This window comes from Muscardinus avellanarius (genome assembly GCF_963383645.1).
Source record: "Muscardinus avellanarius genome assembly, chromosome: 10".
NCBI classification, from domain to species: domain Eukaryota; kingdom Metazoa; phylum Chordata; class Mammalia; order Rodentia; family Gliridae; genus Muscardinus; species Muscardinus avellanarius.
In genome coordinates, this window is record NC_137796.1 from 113,553,875 (window position 1) to 113,578,253 (window position 24,379).

At 44.9% G+C, this 24,379-nt stretch overlaps 1 protein-coding gene across 1 annotated transcript in view; it reads left to right on the forward strand.

Annotated features, from left to right (window-relative positions):
• Window positions 1-588: 588 nt before the first annotated feature.
• LUC7L (LUC7 like) overlaps window positions 589-24,379 on the forward strand; it is a gene marked incomplete at both ends in the record, with an annotated part of 29,811 nt that continues 6,020 nt past the window's right edge. The window contains 6 exons of the mRNA XM_080702157.1: window positions 589-649; window positions 2,545-2,639; window positions 6,131-6,229; window positions 13,656-13,766; window positions 16,594-16,737; window positions 22,985-23,161. Coding sequence (XP_080558283.1) covers window positions 589-649; window positions 2,545-2,639; window positions 6,131-6,229; window positions 13,656-13,766; window positions 16,594-16,737; window positions 22,985-23,161 — 687 coding nt within the window. The remainder of the gene's footprint in view (window positions 650-2,544; window positions 2,640-6,130; window positions 6,230-13,655; window positions 13,767-16,593; window positions 16,738-22,984; window positions 23,162-24,379) is intronic.

The following is a 24,379-nucleotide window of genomic DNA, read 5'->3' on the forward strand; positions in this document are numbered from 1 at the left end:
ATGCCCGGCTCCAATTTTTTATTCTTTATTTTTTTATTCTTTATTTATTTATTTATTTATTTATTTGGTGGTACTGGGGTTCCTGGAAGCCCTTCTTCCTCCGGGCTACACTCACAGACCTATTTTATATTTTTGAAACAGGGTCTCTTACGCCAGCACGGCTGGCTTCGAACCTGCGCGATCCTCCTGTCTCCGCCTCCCAAGCGCGGGGATTACAAGCGTGCGCCACCACGCCCGGCTTTATAATTTATTTTGAAACAGGGTCTCACTGAATTGTTGGGGATGGCTTCGAACCTGAAATCCTTCTGTCTCAGATTCCCAAGTACTGGGATCACCAGTTTTAACCCGCACGACTGGCTGGGCTAGAGTTCAGGATCACTTGAGACCCAGCTTCCGGCCACTAGTGCCGCCCCACCCCGGAAACTACGCTTCCCAGCAGTCTGTGCGTCGGCGCGACGTACTTCCTCCCGGCGTGCCCTGCGCCGGGAAAGAGCCGAGTGGGCTCGAGGCGGACGCGATCATCCTTCGTCGCCGCTGCTGCCGCTGCCACATCCAGAGGAACTGTCGCGGCCGCCCATTCTGGCCACCATGTCCGCCCAGGCGCAGATGCGGGCCCTACTGGACCAGCTCATGGGCACGGCTCGGGACGGTGAGTCCGGGCGGCCAGCCAGGCGAGGGGCTGGGCGGGAGTGAGCGAGGTCGCCGGGCGGCCTCGGCGGGGCTGCGGCGTCTGCGCCTGCGCCGGCGCTCCCCTCCCCCGCGCGCCGCGGCCGGCGCCGGCTCTTTGTCTGTGCGGGCTCGCCCCCGCCTCCGAGGCGCCCGTGGCCGGCTTCTCTCTCGCTGGCGGTGGGTCCCGGGCGGCTCCTCGAGTCCGTGCGGTCGCCGGGCTCCAGCCCTCGCCCACTTGCGTTCCTGCGACTTCCTCCCGTCGGCGCCGCGAGTCTGCGCCGTTCCGCAAACTGGAGAGTTGGCGAAGGGCTGGAACCAGCGCGGGCGGAATTCTCCGAGACTCCTCGGAGAAGAACTCCACCCGAGGGAGCTGGATGGGCCTCGAAGCCCAGGGCGTTCTTGTTCTTTACCATTGCAAGGGGAGCCGTAAATTGAGCTTTTCTAACGTGGGTTCCTGCCTAGTACTTTTCCAGTCCCTCTTCCCCCAACCACACAGGAGAGCCTCTGCTTAGCCAGCGCTTGGCGTTGTTAGGTAGGTTGTACTGTAGAGAGGAGCGCAAGATCTTGATGGTTGTCTCAGGAGAAAGCGGTTGCATCCTTGCAAAACTATATACCTGCTGTGGTTTGTGTTTTCTTTTCTACTGAAGTAATGAAGTTATAAATTCACACTGGCACATTCGCAGGGTTGTGCAGATTCTTTGCACTTTATTTCATAGGTGAATAAGTGCTTTTTAGCTTTCTTTGTATATTGAGTTGATTTTGAATTGCTTCCCATATTTTTATTTCATACAAACTGAACAATTGTGGCCCCTCTATTTTATTTATAAAGGTTCAGTGTATCTTTGCCTGCCTACATCAATCTGCAAGGGAGTTGCAGAAAAGCCTCATGTTCATCGAGCCGTGAGTCACAACCAATTTCTAAGCTGTTATAACAAAAAAGTGTTTGCTTTTTTTCACAAGTAACTTTAAAAGTGTAGTTTAGAAAGAAAACATTTTCAATAAAAAGACACTACATTAATCCTGGATGCTTGCAAATCCTAAAATATATTCCTCCTTGACTATTACACAGCTCTGTGTACTATACACAGGTTAGCTTTAAAATTTGTCACATACCACTTTGCCTTTACTTTTATGTATCATTCCCCTGACTTCCTTACTGCAGGTGTGGGCAAGAAAACTTTTCCTTTAAAACTTTTCAACAGCGGGCATAAAATTCTGCAGCTGAGTTCTTGAAGAATGCAGATGGGTACAGTATGTGTTGGCGCTCACAGTGTGTATTGACTAACGTAGTTCCTTTTTGCTTTTTTTGGAATTGTCTTGTTAAACAAAAGTGACTCCCAGGTGCCAATTTTCTTTTTAAGGGTGGGGACGAAAGGGGAATAGGAGGAATAGGTATAGACTATTTAAGTTACCAGTAAGAGTTTGAAATTGTTCACATAAATTTGGGCAAACCACTGCCTATGCATTTGTTCATAACAAAAAAAAAACTAGATTGCTAAGTAGCTTTTGTTGGTGGAAATGACCAGCTCCAAGTCATATGTGTTGCTTCCAGTGCTCAGTAGTTTCTCCTTGCTCAATGTATGTGTTGGGCTAGTGGCCGTTTGGTGTTCAGCCTTTTACTTCTGACTCCTTGGCCTCTTTTGCACAATGATCAAGACAGTTCTCATGAAATGTGATTCTTCATGATATACTTAGCCTCCAGAGAAATCTGTATTTCACTTTTGTTGTTAATATCTTTAGATCAGCTTTTCAGCGTATTTGATAGGGAGAACACAGAAATAATAGTCTGCAAATCATCCAGGTGAATTGTACCAAATATCCTTTTGTGTTTAACTTGATAATACTATCTTATTTAAAACCACAAATGAATTTCAGGAGATGAAACCAGACAGAGGGTCAAGTTTACAGATGACCGTGTCTGCAAGAGTCACCTTCTGGACTGCTGCCCACATGACATCCTGGCTGGGACGGTAGGTGCATTTTGGGAAAGCTCATGAATAGTCACAGCAGGTGACCTGTAAGCAGTTAAATTTTTCAGGTTGAGCCGGGCGTGGTGGCGCACACTTGTAATCCCAGTATTTGGGAGGCTGAGACCAGAGGATCACGGTTCCTGGACAACCTCAGCTACTTAGTGAGGCCCTCTGCAACTTAGTGAGATCCTCTTTCAAAATAAAGAATAAAAGAAAAATAGGGCAGGGTGTGTGGCTGAGAGGTCAAATGCCCCTGGGTTCTATCCCCTGACTCGCAAAAAAAAAGGGGGGGGGGGAGGCTGGGAGTATAGCTCAGAGGTAGAATGCCCCTTGGTTTCATCCCATTAAAAAAATTTTTTTTGTTGTTGAATTTTATTTTCCTTTGACAGCAGAAATCACCTTTTAATCTTCACATTATAGATTTTGTCAGTTTTGTGGACTTTTATGTTCTTAAATACATTTCACTGGTATAAAATTCTGCTACAGCTATCATGTTTTTGTAAGGTCATTTGTATTGTGGTATGTACAATGAATTATTACAAGTATTCTGCCGGGCGTGGTGGTGCACGCTTATAATCCCCGCGCTTGGGAGGCTGAGACAGGAGGATTGTGCAGGTTCGAAGCCAGCCTCAGCTACTTAGTGAGGCTCTCAGCTACTTAGACCCTGTTTCCAAATAAAATATAAAATAGGTCTGGGAGTATAGCCCAGAGGTAGAAAGCCCCTGGGTTCCACCCCCAGTACCACCAAAAAAAGAAAAAAAAACCCAAGTATTCTGATTTAACAAAAAGTGCTTTAGAGCACCAAGAGTTCTTTGAAGATTCTGGGTTTGTTTGTAGGATTTCAGTGTGCTAGACATTTTATCTAACAAAAGGTACAGTTTCTTCTCAGTTTTTCTTTTGGGGGTTTTGGTATTGAACCCAAGGGTTTTCTACTTTTGAACTATACATACCCCTAACACTTTTTTTTTTTCTTATGTGGTGCTGGGGATGGAACCCAGGGGCATTCTCCCTCTGAGCTACATCCCCAGCCTTGTTTTTTAATTTTGAAACAGGGTTTCACTGAATTGAGGGTCTCACTAAGTAGCTGAGGCTCAAACCTGTGATTCTCCTGTATCAGCCTTCCAAATGCTGGGATTAGCTTTTAGATCAGCTTTTCAGCATATTTGATGGGAGAACACAAAAATGATAGTCTGCAAAGCACAAGCATGTGCCTAACACGTTTTCTCTTTTTCTTTTTTTTTTTTTTTCTTTTGGTACTGAGGATCTAATGGGAGTTGGGGTTTCTATCTCTCAGCTTCCCCCTCCAGCTGTATTTATTATTTTTGAAACAGTTGCTGAAGCTGGGATCAAACACAATCTTCCTGTCTCAGTCTCCTAAATACCGGGGTGAGAGGTATGTGTCACCATGCCTGGCTCCTTTGTATTTTTTTGGGGGGGTGGAATTTTATTTCTTGCTAAATAGTAACATGCTTGCCCTGAATCTGAGATTCTCTTGTCTTAGGTTTCTAAATAGAGAGATTATAGGCATGTATCACTGTGCCCAGCTTCCTCAGTTTTGGATTTAAAAAAAAAATCAGTTGGAAAGCCGGGCATGGTGGCGCACGCTTGTAATCCCAGCATTCGGGAGGCTGAGACCTGGAGGATCGCGGTTCGCGGACAGCCTCAGCTACTTAGTGAGGCCCTCTGCAACTCAGTTAGACTTGGTTTCAAAATAAAGAAAAATAGGGCAGGGGGTGTAGCTCAGAGGTCAAATGCCCCTGGGTTCCATCCTCAGATCTGTTTAAAAAAAAAAAAAATCAGTTGGAGATACTGATTTTACAGTTTGGGTTTTTTTTTTTTTTTTTTTTTTTTTGGTACTGGGGATTGGACCCAGGGACTTTATACCCATCAGCTTTACACCATCCCTTATCTTTTTTTTTTTTTTGTTTTTGTAGTACCAGGGAATGGAACCTAGGGGCATCTACCTCTGAGTTTTACTCCCAGACTGTGTGTGTGTGTGTGTGTGTGTGTGTGTGTGTGTGTGTGTGTGTGTGTGTGTTACACTGGGAATGGAATGCAGGGGCATTCTACCGCTGAAATATTCCCTCGTGTGTGTGTGTGTGTGTGTGTGTGTGTGTGTGAGAGAGAGAGAGAGAGAGAGAGAGAGAGAGAGAGAGAGAGAGAGATATACTGGGAATGGAATGCAGGGGCATTCTACCGCTGAAATATTCCCTCAGTCCTTTTTTTTTGAAATGGTCTCACTGGGTTTCAAAGAACCTTACTCTAAGTAGCTGAGGCTGTCCTTGAACTGCGATCCTCCTGTCTCAGCCTGCCAAATGCTGGGACTACAAGCGTGCGCCACCATGCCTAGCTCTATTTTTATGTTTTAGTTTGAAACAGTCTCACTGAGTTGCTGAGGCTGGGCTCAAATCTGCAATTCTCCTGTCTTCCAAATACTGGAATTATAGGTGTGTGCCACCATGGCTGGCTGATTTTATTTTTCTTCCCTCCCTGGTACTGGAATGGACTTCAGGGGCCTTCTACCTCCAGGCTATACACCTAGACCTATTTTACTTTTTTATTTGGAAGCAGTGTCTCGCTAAGTTACAGAGGGCCTGAGTTGCTGAGGCTGGCTTTGAACCTGCTGTCCTTCTGTCTCGCCTCCCAAGTACTGGGATTAGAAGGGTGCAACACCACACCCAGTTTATTTTATTTTGAAACAAGATTTCATTCAGTTGTGTAGCTGAATTGTTGAGGCTAGCCTGAAATCTGTGATCCTCCTGCTTAAGCCTCCCAAGTACTGGGAGTAATGATAAACATGCTCCTTCATGGCTAGGGAATAGCCTGAGTAGTAAAGATTGTAAGAAATGTCTAGATACTTGATACTGTGTCCTGGCCCTTGCTAATCTTATCCCTACTCTTTACTGAATCCTTCACCTGACAAAAATAAAACTGGCAGTGCCTGGCATAATCCCAGTTACTTGGAAGGCCAGGGCAGGAGGATCACAAGTCTGAGGCCAACCTGAGCAACATGCTAAGATGCTGCCTGAAAATAAAAGGGTCGGGGTGCAGTTGAGTTGTAGAATGCTCGTGTAGCATGCACAGAAAGCTTTGGGTTCAGTTTCCGTTACCATAAATAAAAGTCAGTCTTTATTTTTGGTGGAACTGGGCATGGAATTCAGGGCCTTTTACCTCTGGTTACTACACCCCCAGACTATATTTCTTTTTTTTTTCCTTTTTTTTTTTTTGGTGGTACTGGGGGATGGAACACAGGCTTTGTCTCACTAAGTTGCTGAGAGCCTCACTCAGTAGCTGAGGCTGGCTTTGAACCTATGCAATCCTCCTGTCTCAGCCTCTCAAGTGCTAGAATTACAAGCGTGCACCACCACGCCCAGCTTAGTTTTAGAATTCAACAGATATATTATCTTGGTCATAATTGAAATATCAGCTCACTTTACATGTTTCCTACAATGGGTAAGTGTTTATATATAAATTTTTGTTTCTTTCCACAGCGCATGGATTTAGGAGAATGTACCAAAATCCACGACTTGGCCCTCCGAGCAGATTATGAGATTGCAAGTAAAGAAAGAGACCTGTTTTTTGAATTAGATGTAAGTTTTATTTGGTGTTGATTTATCTGTGCTGCAAAGAACCAAATATTGAACTAATGAGAATCATACAACATTCATAAGTGACAAGGCAAAATAATAAAAATAGACTCTTGTCCCACCACTCTAGCTCGGCGCTAGAACATGAACAGTATCATTTTATGTCCATCACACTGTCACTATATGTAATTTTGCCTATTTTTCTTTTCTTTTCTTTTTTTTTTTTTTTTTTTTTTTTTTTGCGGGGATGGAACCTAAAGGCATTTGACCTCCGAGCTACATCCCCTGCCCTATTTTTTTTTTTTTTAATTCTTTATTTTGAAACCAGGTCTCACTGAGTTGCAGAGGGCCTCACTAAGTAGCTGAGGCTGTCTGCAAACTGCGATTCTCTGGTGTTAGCCTCCCAAATGCTGGGGTTACAAGTGTGCACCACCATGCCTGGCTGTGTATATTTTCTTTTAAAGTATTTTTTATATATATTTATGATTCTTGTTTTGAGCTTTGTAAATGTGGTTTTAAGCTGGATGCAGTGGTGCAGTTTTATAACCCAGCTATTCAGAAAGTTGAGGCAGGAAGATCCCAAGTTCAAGGCCAGCACTCGCAACGAAACAGGACCATGTCTCAAAACAAAACTAAAGGGCCTAGGCCTGGGTTTGGTGGTTTGTGGATATTTTCCCAGTACTTGGGAGGCTGAGACAGGAGGATGACAGGTTTGAGGCCATCCATAGTAACTTAGCAAGGACCTTGGCAACTTAGCAAGACCCTGTTTCAAAGTAAAATAATAAAACAGGGCTGGGGGTGTAGTTCAGAGGTCGAAAGCCCCTGGGTTCAATACCTAGCACTACACACACTAGAAAAAAATACATTCTGTGTGTGGGCAGGATATGGGTATGTGTGGTGTTGGGCATCAGTTTGAGGGGCTTGTATAGGCTAGGCAAATATTCTATCACTGATATATACCCTCAGCCCTTTAAGTCATTCTTTGGGAGCGTGTGTGGGAAGGGGATTGAACTCAGGAGCATTCTAACTCTGAACTACATCCCCAGCCCAATTTTATTTTTTATTTGGAAACAAGGTCTCACTAAGTTGCTAAGGCTGTCCTCAAAGCTGTGATCCTACTGTCTTAGCCTCCCAAGTTCTGGGATTACAAGCTTGTGCTGCACCCAGTTTAAAGCATTTAACAATGCAGTGTACTTTGCTACAATGCAGTGTACCCTCCTGTTGTTTTTGTTTTGTTTTTTGGTGGTATTGGGGATAGACTACAGATGCATTTTATCTCAGATTTGCTCCCAGCCCTTATTGAACCCTGGGGCATTCTACCTCCCAGCCACCTCCAGCGAGTTTCTTGTTTTGTTTTGAAATAGGATCTTACTAAGTTTGCTGAGACTGTTTCAACATAAAGAGTTAGGGTGTAGAACCAAGGTAGAAAACACCTGGTTCAATCCCCAGTACCAAAAAAAAGGAGTCCATTACTTTGAGACATTAGGTTTTAGAAACTGATAAGACTATAAGCTGCATGTGGTGGCACATACTTGTGATCCCAGAATTTGGGAGGTTGAGACAGGAGGATCATGGTTCACGGACAGCCTCAGCTACTTAGGCCTTTTGAGACTCGGAGTCTGTTTTCAAAATAAAGAATTAAAAATAGGGTTCGGGGTGTAGCTCGGAGGCATAATGACCCTGGGTTCCATCCCCAGTAACACACACAAAAAAGAATATAGATATTTTGGTTGAAATCTTCATTTTTAGTAATGTATTTTTTTTGTTGTTGTTGTTTATACTGGGTATTGGACCAAGGGGCATTCTACCTCAGAGCTGAATATCCCTACTTCTTTTTTTTTGGTGGTACTGGGTTCCTGGAAGCCCTGCTACCTCCGGGCTCCACTCCCAGACCTATTTTTACATTTTCATTTGGAAACAGGGTCTCCTAAGCCAGCGCGCGGCTGGCTTCGAACCTGCGCGGTCCTCCTGTCTCCGCCTCCCGAGCGCGGGGATGACGAGCGTGCCCACCGCGCCCGGCGTATTCTTTATTTTTTTATTTGGAAAGTCTTGCTAAGTTGCTGAGGATCTCACTAAATTAGTGAAGCTGGCCTCAAACCTGCAATCCTCCTGTCTCAGCCTCCCAAGTACTGAGATTACAAGCCTATGTCACCACACTCAGCTTTTTTTCCTTCTTTTTTTTGTGCAGTACTGGGGATTGAACCCAGGAGCATTCTACCTCTGAGCTACACCTCCAGCCCTATTTTTTTTTTTCTGCTTTTTTTGTGGTTCTGGGGTCGGAACCCAGGGGTATTCTTCATTCGAGCTGCACGCCTAGTGCTATTTTTATTCCTTTTAAAATTTATTTTATATTTTTTGTGGTACTGGGGTTGGAACCCAGGGGCTTTTCTAGCTCTGGGCTATACACCCAGGCCTATTTTATATTTTATTTGGAAACAAGGTCTCACTATCCTCCTGTCTTACTCTCCCAAGCACTGGGATTACAAACATGCGCCACCACGCCCAGCCTTTTTTTGTGTGTGTGTGTGGTATTGGGGATGGAACCCAGGGTCCTTCTACCTCCAGGCTATACTTCCAGATCTATTTTTTATTTTATTTGGAAACAGGGTTTCAGCTACTGAGAGCCTCACTAAGTAGCTGAGACTGTCTTTGAACCTGCGCAATCCTCCTGTCTCAGTCTCCCAAGTACTGGGATTACAAGTGTGTGCTACCACGCCCCGCTTCTATTTTTATTCTTTATTTTGAAACAGGTCTCACTGAGTTGCAAAGGGCCTCACTAAGTAGCTGAGGCTGTCTGTGAACTGCGATCCTCCTGTCTCAGCCTCCTAAATGCTGGGATTACAAGAGTGCACCACCACACCTGACTTTATTCTTTATTTTGAAACAGGGTCTCACTGAGTTGCAGAGGGCCTCACTAAGTAGCTGAGGCTGTCCTTGAACCTGCGATCTTTCCATTTTAGCCTTCCAAGTAGTGGGGTTACAGACATACACCACCACACCTGGATTATAGATTTTTTTTAAAGGAGAAGAGAAGAGGATATAGTGAAACTGCTTAGTAAGTGGGTGCTTGTTACATTTGCTCACATTGTATAGTGGATGGCCTGTGTAGCTTTAAGCAATTACTTCTTGGTGTTAGGGAGTATTTACCTAATATTTTTTACTTACTTAATTTTTTTTTGTGGTACTGGGGGTGGAACCCAGGGGCTTTTCTACCTCCAGGCTATACTCCCATACCTATTTTATACTTTATTTGGAAAAAGGGTGTCACTAAGTTGCTGAGAGCCTCACTAAGTGCTAAGGCTGGCTTTGAACCTGTGCGATCCTCTTGTCTCAGCCTCCTAAGCACTGGGATTACAAGCTTGTGCCACCACACCCGGCTTACCTTAATATTTTTAAAAGCCAGACATGGTGACACACTTTTAATTTCAGTACTTGGGCGGCTGAGACAGGAGGATCGCAGGTTTGCTGCCAGCCTCAGCAACTTAGACTTTAGAAAGTGAAATAGGAGTAGGGGTGTAGGCAGAGGTCGAATGCCCTGGGTTCAATTCCTAGTACCACAAAAAGAAAAAGGAAAAAAAAAATTTTTAAGCAGGGTACATTGGCTCACACCTATAATCCCTGTACTTGGGAAGCTGAAACAGATGGATTGTAGGTTTGAGGCCACTGCATGGTAGCTTAGTAAGACTTTGTTTCAAAATGAAAACAGGCCAGGAATGTAGTTCAGTGATAGAATATGGCTGTTTAATCTGTGATACCACCAAAAAAAGATTTATTTATTTTTGTGTGTTTGTGGTTCTGGAGATGGAACCTAGAGTTATTCTACATCTGAGTAATACTCCCATCCTTATTTTTTATTCTTTACTTTAAAACATAGTCTCATTAAGTTGTAGGAGGGTCTCACTAAGTAGATGAGGCTTTCCGTGAACCTATAATCTGCTATCTCAGCCTCTCAAGTACTGAGATTTCAAGCATGTACTACCATGTCTGGCAATTTTTTTTTTTTTTTTCAATACTGGGGATGGAAACCTGGGGTATTCTGCCTCTGAGCTACATCCCTAGCCCTATTTTTTATTCTTTATTTTGAAACAGGGTCTGAGTTGAAAAGGGTCTCACTAAGTAGCTGAGGCTGTTCTCGAACTGCGATCCTCCTGACTCAGCCTTCCAAATGCTGGGATTACAAGCATTCGCCACCATACCCAGCTCCTTTTTTTTTTTTTTTTTTTTGGTGGTACTGGGGGTGGAACCCAGAGACCTTCTACCTCTGGGCTATACTCCCAGACCTATTTTATTTGGAAGCAGGTTCTAAGTTGCTGAGAGCCTCACTAAGTAGCTGAAGCTGGCTTTGAACCTGTGTGATACTCCTGTCTCAGCCTCCCAAGCGTGAGGATTACAAGCGAGTGCCATCATGCCTGGCCTATTTTTTATTTATTTTGAAACAGGTTCTCATCAAATAGTTGCAGAGTCCTAAGTAGCTGAGGCTGGCTGTGAACCCACAGTCCTACTGTCTTAGCCTCCCACGTACTGATAATTTTGTACTACTATGCTCTGCGAAAATATAGAAGTATTTCTATCTTGTGACATATTTATATAAATTAATGCTAATAATTGGAAATTTAAAGATTTGTGCACAAAAGTGTTTGTGGCAGGATTGTTTTATAAGGTTGAAAAAGTGTATGCAACAGTATGAAAGAGGGAAATGAATGGGTTATTAGACTGCTCTTGCAACTAATGTTTGTAACGGGCAGTTAAAAACTTACGCTTCTCTGTGCTAGGGCAGGCGAGGTATGTATAGCCCAGTGGTAGAGTGCTTGCCCACCGTGTGCTGTGTTGTGTTTCAGTTGCAGCTCTGAAAAGGAAGAAGCTGGGCATGGTGGCACGCTTGTAATCCTAGCATTCGGGAGGCTGAGACGGGAGGATTGCAGTTCACAGCCAGCCTCAGCTACTTAGTGAGGCCCTCTGCAACTCAGTGAGACCCTGTTTCAAAATAAATGAATAAAAAATAGGGCTGGAGGTGTAGCTTGGGGTAGAATGCTCCTGGGTTCCATCCCCAGTACTGCGAAAAAAAGAAAGAAAACTTAGGTAATCAGGCACAAAATATAACCAAGTACTTATTTGTGGGTTCTTTTGTGGTTCTGGGGATTGAACTGAGGGCATTCTACCTCTGAGCCAGACAGATTTGATTTTATGTTTTATTTGGAAATAAGGTCTTGAGGCTGGCTTCAAACCTGTCAGCCTCCCAAGTATTTGAGTTTACAAGCATGCGCCACCAGGCCATGCTCTGTATATTTCTTTTTTGTTTTTGTTTTTGGTGGTACTGGGGATGGGACGCGGGCATTCTATTTCTGAGCTACATCCCCAGCCCTGTTTTAATAATAATAATAATAATAATAATAATAATAATAATTAATAATAATAATTTTTTTTTGTGGTACTGGGAATGGAACCCAGGGGCATTCAACCTCCGAGCTACACCCTGCCCTATTTTTAATTCTTTATTTTGAAACGGGGTCTCACTGAGTTGTGGAGGGCCTCACTAAGTAGCTGAGGCTATCCATGAACTGCGGTCCTCCTGTTTTACCCTCCCGAATGCTGGGATTACAAGTGTGCGCCACCACGCCTGGCTTCCTTGCTCCTTTTCTTTTTCTTTTTTTTTTTTTTTGGGGGGGGGGTGGTACTGGGGGTGGAAACCAGGGGCTTTCTACCTATTTTATATTTTTTATTTGGAAACAGGGTCTCTTAAGCCAGCGCACGATCCTCCTGTCTCCGCCTCCCAAGCGCGGGGATTGCAAGTGTGTGCCACCACACCCAGCTATCCTTGCTCCTTTTCTAACTTGGTTGTTTTTCAGTACTAGGGATGTAACCCAGGGTCATTCTACCCCCGAGCTACACCCCCAGCCCTATTTCTTATTCTTTATTTTTGAAACAGGATCTCACTAAGTTGTAGAAGGCCTCACTAAGTAGCTGAGGCTGGCTACTTAGTGAGTACTTAGCTTTCCAAGTACTGGGATTACAAGCGTGTATCATCACGCCCGGCTCTACTACTTTAGACAGTGGGCAGCAATTAAACTGATTCATATCTCTCAGTAATAATTATTGTATTGCTTCATTCTTTTTTTTTTTTAAGTGGTACTGGAGATGGAACTCGGGTATTCTACCTCTGAGCTATACCTGCAACCCCATTTTTTATTCTTATTTTGAAACAGGGTCTCACTTGGTTGCAGAGGGCCTCACTAAGTAGCTGAGGCTGTCTGCGAACCGCGATCCTCTTGTCTCAGCCTCCCAAATGCTGGGATTACAAGCATGAACCACCATGCCTGGCTTTGTATTGCTTCCTTTTTTTGTTTTTTGTGGTATTGAGGATGGAACCCAGAGGCATTCTATTCTACCTCTGAGCTACATACACACCCAGACCTGTTTTTTATTCTTTTATTTTAAAATGGTCTCACTGAGTTGCAAAGGGCCTCACCACGTAGTAGCTGAGGCTGTCCGTGAACTACAGTCCTCCTGTCTCAGCCTCCCAAATGCTGGGATACAAGTGTGCGCCACCACGCCCTTCTTGTATTGCTTCACTTTTAAGCTAGGAGAGAGGTATTTTAGCCCTAGCACCGGGGACTATTTATTTGCTTGGCTCATAAAGGACAGTGAGGGCCTGAGTGTGTCTTCCCTACCTCTGTAGAAGATGGCCGGTTGCACTGTTCTGTTCTCTGTTCAGCCTTTATCCACAGAGGACTCAGTTATAGCCAAGGGTTGTTTCCCTTAATTGTGTGTGTGTGTGTGATACTGGGGTTCCTGAAAGCCCTTCTACCTCAGGGCTACACACCCAGACCTCTTTTATACTTTATTTTTGGAAACAGGGTCTCTTAAGCCAGCACACCTGGCTTCAAACCTGCGCGATCCTCCTGTCTCTGCCTCCCAAGTGCGGGGATTACAAGCGTGCGCCACCACGCCCGGCCCCACCAGTGTTCTTGAAGGTTCGGTGTCCTAAAGAATTTTAGAAATACACATGTAAATCAGATGAGAGAACTGTACTTCCAAGCTATCTTTTTTTTTTTTGTGGGTCTAGGGATGGAACCCAGGGGCACTTGATCTCTGAGCTACACCCCCTGCCCTATTTTTTATTCTTTATTTTGAAACCGGGTCTCACTGAGTTGCAGAGGGCCTCACTAAGTAGCTGAGGCTGTCCACGAACTGCGATCCTCCAGGTCTCAGCCTCCCAAATGCTGGGATTACAAGCGTGCACCACCATGCCCGGCTTATCATTTGGTTTTATAAAACTCTCAATGTAGTGCGATTGTAAATGTATTAGTTATAGTGTAGATTTTCCCATTATACTACAGGCTTCAGAAAACTCACCCCAGGAGTATATTCTTGGTACCCAGACTGTGTGTGGTCTGTGTCACTGATCTTGACACTGCTTTCCCTGAGCTAGGCGATGGATCACTTGGAGTCCTTCATTGCAGAGTGTGATCGGAGGACTGAGCTTGCCAAGAAACGGCTGGCGGAGACACAGGAGGAGATCAGTGCAGAAGTCTCTGCAAAGGTACGCGTGGTAGCCTTGGGATAAACCACATTCTGGATGGATGGTTCTCTGCCCTTGCTGTTTTAGTGAGGATAGAAGACTGACTCAGCTTTTTTGTGCCAGTGGATCTCAAATCCCAGGAGTTAGCAGGACATGGTGGCATATGCCTGTGATACTGAATCAGGAGGATCACAGGTTTGAGGCCAACCTAAGCAACTTAGACTGTTTCAAAATTGGGCCGGGAGTGTCCATCAACTGCCATCCTCCTGTCTCAGCCTCCTAAATGCTGAGATTAAAAACTTGCACCACAGCCGGGCGTGGTGGCGCACGCTTGTAATCCTCGCGCTTGGGAGGCGGAGACAGGAGGATCGTGCAGGTTTGAAGCCAGCCTCGCTGGCTTAAAGAACCTGTTTCCAAATTTAAAAAAAAGTATAAAATTCGGTCTGGGAGTGTAGCCCGGAGGTAGAAGGGTTTCCAGGAACCCCAGTACCACCAAAAGAAGGAAAAAAAAAATTGCGCCACCATGCCTGGCTTTACGTTTTCTTTTGAGACACTCTTTGTAAATTGCCCAGGCTAAACCTTTTATTTTGGTACTGGGGCTTGAATCCAGGGACATTCCTTCAAGTTACAGCCCTTCCCCTTTTTTTTGTTTTGTTTTAAAACAGTCTCATTAGGTTGCTGAAAGTCTCACTTTGTAGTTAGGCCATCAGACCTGGGATCCTCCTGTGTCAGTCTCCCGGCCTGGTCTTGAAACTGGGATTACTGGCATGCTGCTGCTTGAATTTGTGCGTGCGTGTTACCAGGGATTGAACCCAGGAGCATTCTGTCTCCAAGCTACATCCCCAGCCTCTTTTTTTTTTTTTTTTTTTGCGGGTCTGGGGATGGAACCCAGAGGCATTCGACCTCCGAGCTACACCCCCTGCCCAATTTTTTATTCTTTATTTTGAAACGGTCTCACTGAGTTGTGGAGGGCCTCACTTAGTAGCTGAGGCTGTCTGCGAACTGCGTTCCTCTGGTCTCAGCCTCCCAAATGCTGGGATTACAAACGTGCACCACCACACCTGGCCCCAGCCCAGTTTTTTATTCTTTAATTTGAAACAGTCTCATTAAGTGATGGAGGGTCTCACTAAGCAGCTGAGGATGGCTGAGAACCTGATGTCCTCCTGTGTCAGACTCCCAAATACTGGGATTACAAGCACTACCATGCCCTTCTTCTTTTTTTTTTTTTTTTCTTGCGGGTTTGGGGGATGGAACCCAGGGCCATTGTACCTCTGAGCTACACTCCCAGCCCTGTTTCTTATTCTTTATTTTGAAATGGTTTCACTAAGTTATGGAGGGCCTCATCAAGTAGCTGAGGCTGTGAACGGCGATCCTCTGGTCTCAGCCTCCTGAATGCTGGAATTACAAGCGTGTGCCACCATGTCTGGCTGGGTTTTTTTTTTTTTTTTTTTTTTTTTTTTTTTTTTTGTGGTACTGGGGGTGGAACCCAGAGGCTTTCTACCTCCGGGCTATACTCCCAGACCTTTTTTATATTTTATTTGGAAACAGGGTATCACTAAGTTACTGAGGGCCTCACTAAGTAGCTGAGGCTGGCTTCGAACCTGCGTGATCCTCCTGTCTCAGCCTCCCAAGCGCAGGGATTACAAGCGTGCGCCACCACGCCCGGCTTGTTGTTGTTTTTAATATTCCCCAAGAAACAGGAAACAGAGGGCGGGAAATGGTCATCTTGTGGTCCATGTGGTGGAGAGGAGGAGCAGGTAGATGTGGATGTACTGTAGGTGACTATACAGGTGTCATTTCAGTTACATGGTTACCTCTCTCCTGTCCCTGCTTAGTGGAACCAAGTCCTTCCTTGATATTTCCTCTCAGTGCTGGAAAAGACTATTGGAATACATGCAGTTGCTTATTAGGAAAAGGTATTGTTAGTGAAGGTAAATCTTAATCGGTATCTTATTGGCAGCATAAGTTGGTACACTTAAATACAAACATTTTATTTTCCATATCCAGCTTGAATTGTGATATCGAAGACATTAAAAGAGGCCAGAAAATGTCCCACATAATGAAGGCACTTGGAGCCACTTTGGAAATGATATAACAGGGATACCACTGTTTGCTTTTGGAGGGGGTCTTGGGCATCCTACCTCTGAGCTATGCCCTACCAATGCTGTTTTGTTTTGAAACAGGGTCTTAAGTTAGGTTGCTGCGAGTCTATTTTTTCTTTTTTTCTTTTTTCTTTGTGGTTACCGGGGAGGCAACCCAGGGGCATTCTACCTCTGAGCCACACCCCCAGCTACATTTTCTTATTCTTTATTTGGAAGCAGGGTCTCACTAAGTTGCTGAGAGCCTCATCAGTAGCTGAGGCTGGCTTCGAACCTGTGCGATCCTCCTTTTCAGCTTCCCAAGCGCTGGGATTATAAGTGAATGCCACCACACCTGACTCTTGGTTTTTAGTTTTAAACAGGTCTCTCCCAAGTTGCGGAGGGCTTCCATGCTATAACAACTTGGCTTGTTTTTATTTTGACACAAGATTTCACTAAATGGCCTAGGCTTGCATTGACCCTGTGATCCTCCTATCTTAGTCTCCCTAGTAACCAGTATTAGAGGTGTGCACCTTGTCACCCAGCTCTGCTACTGCTTTTATTGGAACATAACACAAGTTTATAGTTCTAGTGGTGGCAAAGGAGGTCCTAATTGTTGGAATTTGCATGTGCCTCAGTGTATGGCTTTGACAGTTATATTTGTTTTCATTAGAACAGACCAGAAATGTCAAAAAGTACTAATTTTCTTTTGCATTCAAAATCTGGTTTCTAAGAATCTACTTAACTGATTCTTTTTTTTTTTTTTTCAGGCAGAAAAAGTACATGAGTTGAATGAAGAAATAGGAAAACTCCTTGCTAAAGCCGAGCAGCTAGGAGCTGAAGGAAATGTGGATGAATCCCAGAAGATTCTTACGGAAGTGGAAAAAGTTCGTGCAAAGAAAAAAGAAGCGGAGGTTTGTGACAGAAATGTCTTAGGGAAGGAGAAATCTTAGTAATTAACAGAGGTGACCATTTGGACTAAAATTAAACTTGCCTGCAGTTTTTTTTTTTTTTTTTTTTTTGTATAAACTTTGTTATATAGAGCAGTTTTGAGTTCTTAGAAAACTTGAGAGAAACAGATTTCCCACCTGTCCCCTGCACAGCCTCCCATCAACATCTTCCCTTCTCCCCCGCTAGTGTTGTGTTGTTCACCCTCAGTGGGCCTTCATCGAAACGTGATTATCAACCTGAATTTGATGGTTTCAGGGACTGGACTTCATTTTAGGAAAATTGACAATGACCTGTTTCACCATTATAATATACAGGATAGTTTTACTACTATGAAACTCCTCTCCGTTCTACCTATACATCCCCCCCACCCCCCTGGCGGGTCTGAGGATGAAACCCAGGAGCATTTGGCCTCTGAGCTGTACCCCCTGCCCTATTTTTTATTCTTTATTTTGAAACAGGGCCTCACTAAGTAGCTGAGGCTGTCTGTGAACTGTGATTGTCCTGTCTCAGTCTCCTGAATGCTGGGATTACAAGTGTGCACCATCACGCCTGGCTCTTGCCTCTGATGGCGACAGGTGCACAAAGGAAATACGGTTTGAGAGTGACTTTGGGTTGGGGCTGTCTCTAGGTGGTGCAAGGTGATCCTGGAAAGCCCCTTAGCTGAGACCCCTTAGCCACAGGTTGAGAATGGCAGCGACAGGAGGTGGGAAAGAGATGAGATGGCATGTGTTTTCCTAGTGCAGGTGTGGTGTTAGTAACCATTGTGCCCTGGCTTCGCATGGTGCTTTGCGTATGGTAGAAGCTCAGTTATAACTCACTAGCTAGGTGTGATGCTGCACACTTATAATCCCAGTACTTGGGAGGCTGAGACAGGAGAATCACAGGTTCATGGACAGCTTCAGCAATTTAGTGAGGCTTTCGGTAACTTAATGAAGCCTTGTTTTCAAATAAAAAGGGCATGGGATGTAGTTCAGAGGTAGAATGCCACTGGGTTTAATTGACTAAATGGTGCCAAGGGCTCATGGGTATTAGAGCAGTGTCCATGAAAACGAGCCACAAGTAAGGAGAAAAGGCGCTAGGGGAACCCAGCATGGGACCTTCAGCAGTGCCTTCCTGGTTCCCATGCAGTGGCTGGAATTGAGATTGGCTCGGGATTAGGCAGACAGAGCAGAGCGGAGAACCCGACAGATACTCCCATCAGTGACATCCTTAGGTAATATACTCTTCTAACCATGGTCTTTATTACGGGTGTTGGGGGGAGAGGAACTGGGGATTGAACCAGGGACTTTCTACCTCTGAGCTACACCCTCAGCCCTTTTCTTTTCTTTTTTCAGTACTGGGGATGGAACCCAGGGGCATTCATTCTACCTTCAAACTACACTGCTAGCCATTTTATTTTTTTATTTTTTATTTTTTTGTGGTACTGGGGATGGAACCCCTAGGCTTTCTACCTCTAGGCTACAGACCTATTTTATATATTATTTGGAAGCAGGGTCTCACTAAGTTGTTGAGAGCCTCACTAAGTAGCTGAGGCTGGCTTTGAACCTGTGTGATCCTCCTGTCTCAGTCTCTGAAGTGTTGGGATTACAAGCGTGTGTTACCATGCCCAGCTCTTCTTTATTTTGAAACAGGGTCTCATTAAATAGCTGAGGCTGGCTGTGAACCTGCGATCCTTCTGTCTCAGCCTGCCAAGTACTGGGATTACATGCAGCCACGCCTGGCTCCCAGCCTTATTTTTTATTCCTTATTTTGAAACAGGGTCTCGCTGAGTTGCGGAGGGCCTCACACTAAGTAGCTGAGGTTGGCTGGAAACCTGCCCTTCTCCTGTCTCAGCCTTCTAATTACTGGGATTATAGTTGTGTACCACCATATTTGGCTCTAACCATATTCTTTTTTTTGGGGGGGGGTACTGGGGATGGAAACCAGGGGCATCCTACCTCCAAGTTACACCCTCAGTTCTATTTTTTTATCCTTTATTTTATTTTGTGGTATTGGGGATGGGACCCAGAGGCATTCTACCTCCAGGTTCCAACCCCAGCCTTATTTTTTATTCTTTATTTTGAAACAGGGTCTCACTAAGTTTCAAAGGGCCTCACTAAGTAGCTGAGGCTGTTTGCGAACCCGGATCCTCCTGTCTCAGCCTCCCAAATGCTGGGATTACAAGCATGAGCCACCACACCCAGCTTTATCCTTTATTTTGAAACAGGGTCTCACTGAGTTGCAAAGGGCCTCACTAGTAGCTGAGGCTGTCTGTGAATTTCTATCCTCTTGTCTGTCTCCCAAATGCTGGGATTACAAGCGTGCACCACCATGCCCTGCTCTATAACCGTGTTCTTTAATGTAAAGGATGAAGAGATTGACAACTCATAGCTGATGCTTTTGTATATAAATGCTCAGATGGGATCACCCAAAGATCTTGGGACCCAGGTCACATTGCACTATGTGCATGGAAGTTCTAGACAGTGGTGGTACTGTGACTCACATCCTTTGTGTGGCATTGGCCTAGTAGCACGACTTCCAAACCATGGCCAATGCTTGGCGTGCTTCTAAACAACCTCCCTGGCTTATTTCTGGGAAATTGGGCGATATTTAGGCCTTGACCAAAATCTCTGTGGGGATGTGCAGCAGAGTCATTCTTGCTGGGTTCCTGGTACCTCCAGCAGTCAGGAGGGAGGCCACGTGCTCTTGGTGCACATGCGCGCTGTCCCTTGCTGAGGGAGTGGCCGGACACCTGCAGCCCGCTGGCCTGGAGAGCCCTGCTCTGGCTAACGTGACTGTAGATTTGTGTTTCCATTCACAGGCTTGTCTGGTCTAGAGAAGAGCAGGGTGCGGGATCTGTGGCTGTTCGTGCCTTGAATCCTGCTGTGCCTCCTCCCTGTCCCTGGTGCTGCCCCTCTGCTGCAGTGACCGCTGCTGCAGAGCCACCGCGGTGGGTCAGGCGTGCCGAGCGAGGGCTGCCGGCAGAGTAATTTCTACTAGTTTAGAAACCAAGATTTTTATGAGGTTTTGTCATTTGAAAACAGATAATTGTTCACACAGTGCCTTTCATTTACTCAGCACGTTTGTAAAGATTCTTTGACACCCCCCCTCCCCCAGTTCTAGAGCTCAAACCAGAGAGCCTTGTTTTTGCTGGGCAAGCACTAACCACTGAGTGCTATCTCTAGCTCTACTTTAAGCTATATATTTGATTTTAACACAATTATAGATTCACATTAATTTTAAGAAATAATACAGCAAAGCCCGAGGTGGTGGCTCACACCTATAATTCCAGTACTTAGGAGACTGAGACCAGGTTCCAGACTAGTGTAGGATAATATAGTAAGACCCTGTTTCAAAGGATGTAGCTCAGAGGTAGAATGCTTTGGGTCAATCCCCAGTACCTTCTTTCTCCCCTAAAAGGGAAAGAATCTGTCATAGCAAGCTCCTGTTATTTTATAGCCAGGCTCATTTTTTTGCCCCTGATGATTACTTATCCCCTCTTTTTTCCCCCCCATATTTTGGCTTTTTAAAAAATATCATTAAAAATGGAATCACACAGTGTTCAACTTTTTGTGTCTCTGCATGTGTTTGGGAGGCAGTACTGGCTATGAACCCAGAGGCATTTATTTTTTTTTATTTTTTATTTTTTTTTGGGTGGTACTGGAAGCCCTTCTACCTCCGGGCTACACTCCCAGACCATTTTATATTTTTACTTGGAAACGGTCTCTTAAGCCAGCGCGGTTGGCTTTGAACCTACGCGATCCTCCTGTCTCTACCTCCCAAGTGCGGGGGTTACAAGCGTGCACCACCACGCCCGGCCTTCTGAACCCAGAGGTATTCTACTCTGAGCTAGGAGCTGTACCCCTAGACTATTTTTCCGGAAACTAAGTTTTTGAGGGGCTGGCTGGGAACCAGTACTAGGATTGTAGGCATGTGCCACCATGTTCAGCTAGAGTGTGGCATTTACATTTTCAAAACTCCAAAGGTGGGCACAGTGGTGGTGCACACCTATACTTTTTTTTTTTTTTTTTTTTTTTTTGCGGGTTTGGGGATGGAACCCAGGGGCATTCAACCTCTGAGCTATACCCCCTGTCCTATTTTTTTATTCTTTATTTTGAAACAGGGTCTCAAGTTGCAGAGGACCTCACTAAGTAGCTGAGGCTGTCTGCGAACTGCGATCCTCCAGTCTGTCTCCCAAATGCTGGGACTACAAGCATGCACCTCCATGCCCGGTTTATCTATTTTTTTAATTTTTATTTTGAAACTGGGTCTCACTGAGGTGCAAAGGGCCTAAGTAACTGAGGCTGTCTGCGAACCCCATCCTCCTGTCTCAGCCTACCAAATGCTGAGATTACAAGTGTGTGCTACCAAACCTGGCCACACCTATACTTTTCAATTCAGAAGGATCATTTGAGACCAGCCTGGGCAACAAAGTAAGATCTTGTTTCCAAAAAAAAAAGAGGGGATAGCTGGCGTGGTGGTGCCCTCTTGTAATCCCACCATTTGGGAGGCTGAGACAGGAGGATTGCAGTTTACAGCCAGCCTCAGCTACTTAGTGAGACCCTTTGCAACTCAGTGAGACCGGTTTCAAAATAAAGAATTAAAAAACAGGGCTGGGTGTGGAACTTGGAGGTAGAATGTCCCTGGATTCTATCCCCAGTACTGCATTAAAAAAAAGGGGTGGTTTTCAAAATTGCAGAAGGGTACTGACACAATAAGATCCACATATAACACAATTTTGTGTTAATTTCTTTTTTTCTTTTTTGTGGAACTAGGGATATTTTATTTTTATTTATATATTTATTTTTTGGTGGGGAAAGTATTATTTTAATTTTTAATTTGGCAAAAACAGTGAAACAAAACAAGCAGGAACTCCTGTGGCCCCAAGATATTAAATACTTGCTTGAGGTCACACATAGTTCCAGGTGAGAATTCATGCTCCGTCTGGGCTCTCTGCAGGGCGCTGTGAGGATATTTAAAATTTTGAACTATACCTCCATCCTCTTTATTTTTGTGTGTGTGGCACTGGGGATTGAACCCAGAGGCATCCTACCTTCAAGCTATACTCTCAGCCCTATTTTGTTTTTTTGAAAACAGGATCTCACTTGATTGCTGAGAGCTTCACTAAATTGCCGAGGTTAGCTTTGAACCTGTGATCCGCTGGTCTCAGTTTCTCAAGTACTGACTGGGATCACTAGTGTTCCACCATGCCCAGCTCTCCTTTTTTATTTTGAAACAGGACCTTGCTTAGTTACTAAGGCTGTTCTTCAACCTGCAGTCCTCCTGTCTCTGTCTCCCAAGTACTGGCATTACAGTTATATACCACTACACCCAGCTCTCAGCCCTTTTATTTTCTATTTTGAAACAGGGTCTTACTAAGTTGCCCAGGCTGGGCTCAAACCTGTGATTCTCCTGTTTCAGCCTCCCAAAAAACATTTCTTAAAAGTGGTTAACAAATATCTAAAAATAATTTTTTCTCCCCGCGGGTCTGGGGATGGAACCCAGGGGCATTCAACCTCTGAGCTACATCCCCTGCCCCATTTTTTATTCTTTATTTTGAAACAGGGTCTCACTGAGTTGCAGAGGGCCTCACTAAGTAGCTGAGGCTGTCCGCGAACCGCGATCCTCCTGATCAGGTGACAAGCCTGAGCCACCACTCCCGGCTCACAGTCCAGGTTTTTATGTCTACTTAAAAGTCACTTCTAAGCCAGGCCAGGTGGCACACACTTGTAATCCCAGGACTTTGGAGGCTGAGACAGGAGGATTGCAGGTTTGTGGCCAGTCTCAGCAACTTAGTGAGGCCCTTCTCAACTTAGTGAGACCCTGTTTCAAAGTGAAAAGAATAAAATAAAGCTGGAGGTGTAGCTCAGAGGTAGAATGCTCCTGGGTTCAATTCCCAGTATTACCCAAAAAAAGTCACTTCTAGAGCTGGGCCTGGTGGCACATGCCTATAATCCTAGTACTTGGCAGGCTGAGGTAGGAAGATTGCAGGTTTGAAAAAGCCTCAACAAGTAGTGTGATTCTCATCAACCTAGTAAGACCTTGTTTCAAAATAAAGTCAGGCTGGGGGTGTAGCTTGGAGGTGGGATGCCCCTGGCAGCAAACCCCCCCCCCCCCCACACACACACACACAATCACTTCTAGCGTCCCATCGGATATTTCCATTTTGGAGGCAGGTACGTGGTGGCAGTTCTTATACCTCACATTCTTCGCTTTTTTTCTCTTCTCTAGGAAGAATACCGAAATTCTATGCCTGCATCCAGTTTTCAACAGCAAAAGCTGCGAGTCTGTGAGGTCTGTTTGGCCTATCTAGGTCTCCATGATAATGACCGTCGTCTGGCGGACCACTTCGGGGGCAAGTTACACCTGGGTTTCATTCAGATCAGAGAGAAGCTGGATCAGTTGAGGGTATGTTTGTTTCTGGACAAAGCCATAGAGTCTCATGGTTGTATTCACATTAATTTAAAAAATCTTGAGGTGGCGTGGTGGCTCAAGCTTATAATCATAGTACCTGGGAGGCTGAGAAAGGAACATTGTACATTTGTGGCCATCCTCAGCTACTTAGTGAAACCCTGTTTCCAAATAAAATAGGTCTGAGGGTATAGCTTGGAGATAGGCCCCTGAGTTTTCATCCTATATACCACAAAACCCCCCACAAAAACATAATATAGATTTGGGGGTATAGCTCAGAGATCAAATGCTCCCACCTCCACCAGCAAGAGGGAAGAAGTAATGGAGTCCAGGGTATACCTTCTACGTGGCTAGGCCAGGGGTAAAATAATGCATCCTGGCTCCTTGCCTTTGAGCCTCCTTAGGGTAATGATACGGAGATGTAGTGGTTTTTCTGTTTGGAGTGTACCACCCTGGCCTACATACCTCTTCCTTCCTCAAGGTGCTTTATTTTCCTATATTAGGGTCTAATTTTTTTTTTTTTTTTTTTTTCCGGTAAAGAGGATGGAACCCAGGGACATCTACCTCCGATCTACACCCCATGCCCTATTCTCTTCTTTCTTTCTTTCTTTCTTTCTTTCTTTCTTTCTTTCTTTCTTTCTTTCTTTCTTTCTTTCTGTACTGGGGTTCCTGGAAGTCCTTCTACCTCCGGGCTACACTCCCAGATCTATTTTATACTTTTTTTTTTTTTTTCCTTCCGAAAACAGGGTCTCTTAACCCAGTGCAACTGGCTTCAAACCTGCGTGATCCTTCTGTCTCTGCCTCCCAAGCGCAGGGATTACAAGTGTGTGCCACCACGCCTAGCTTATTCTTTATTTTATTTATTTATTTATTTATTTATTTATTTATTTATTTATTTATGGGTCTGGGGATGGAACCCAGGGGCATTCACCCTCCGAGCTACACCCCCTGCCCTATTTTTTATTCTTTATTTTGAAACCGGGTCTCACTGAGTTGCAAAGGGCCTCACTAAGTAGCTGAGGCTGTTCTTGAACCGCGATCCTCTGGTCTCAGCCTCCCAAATGCTGGGATTATAAGCGTGCACCACCACGCCTGGCTTATTCTTTATTTTGAAACGGGTCTCATTAAGTTGCAGAGAACCTCACTTAACTAGCTTGAGGCTGTCTCCGAACTGCAATCCTCAGGTCTCAGCCTCTCTCCCGAATGCTGGGATTA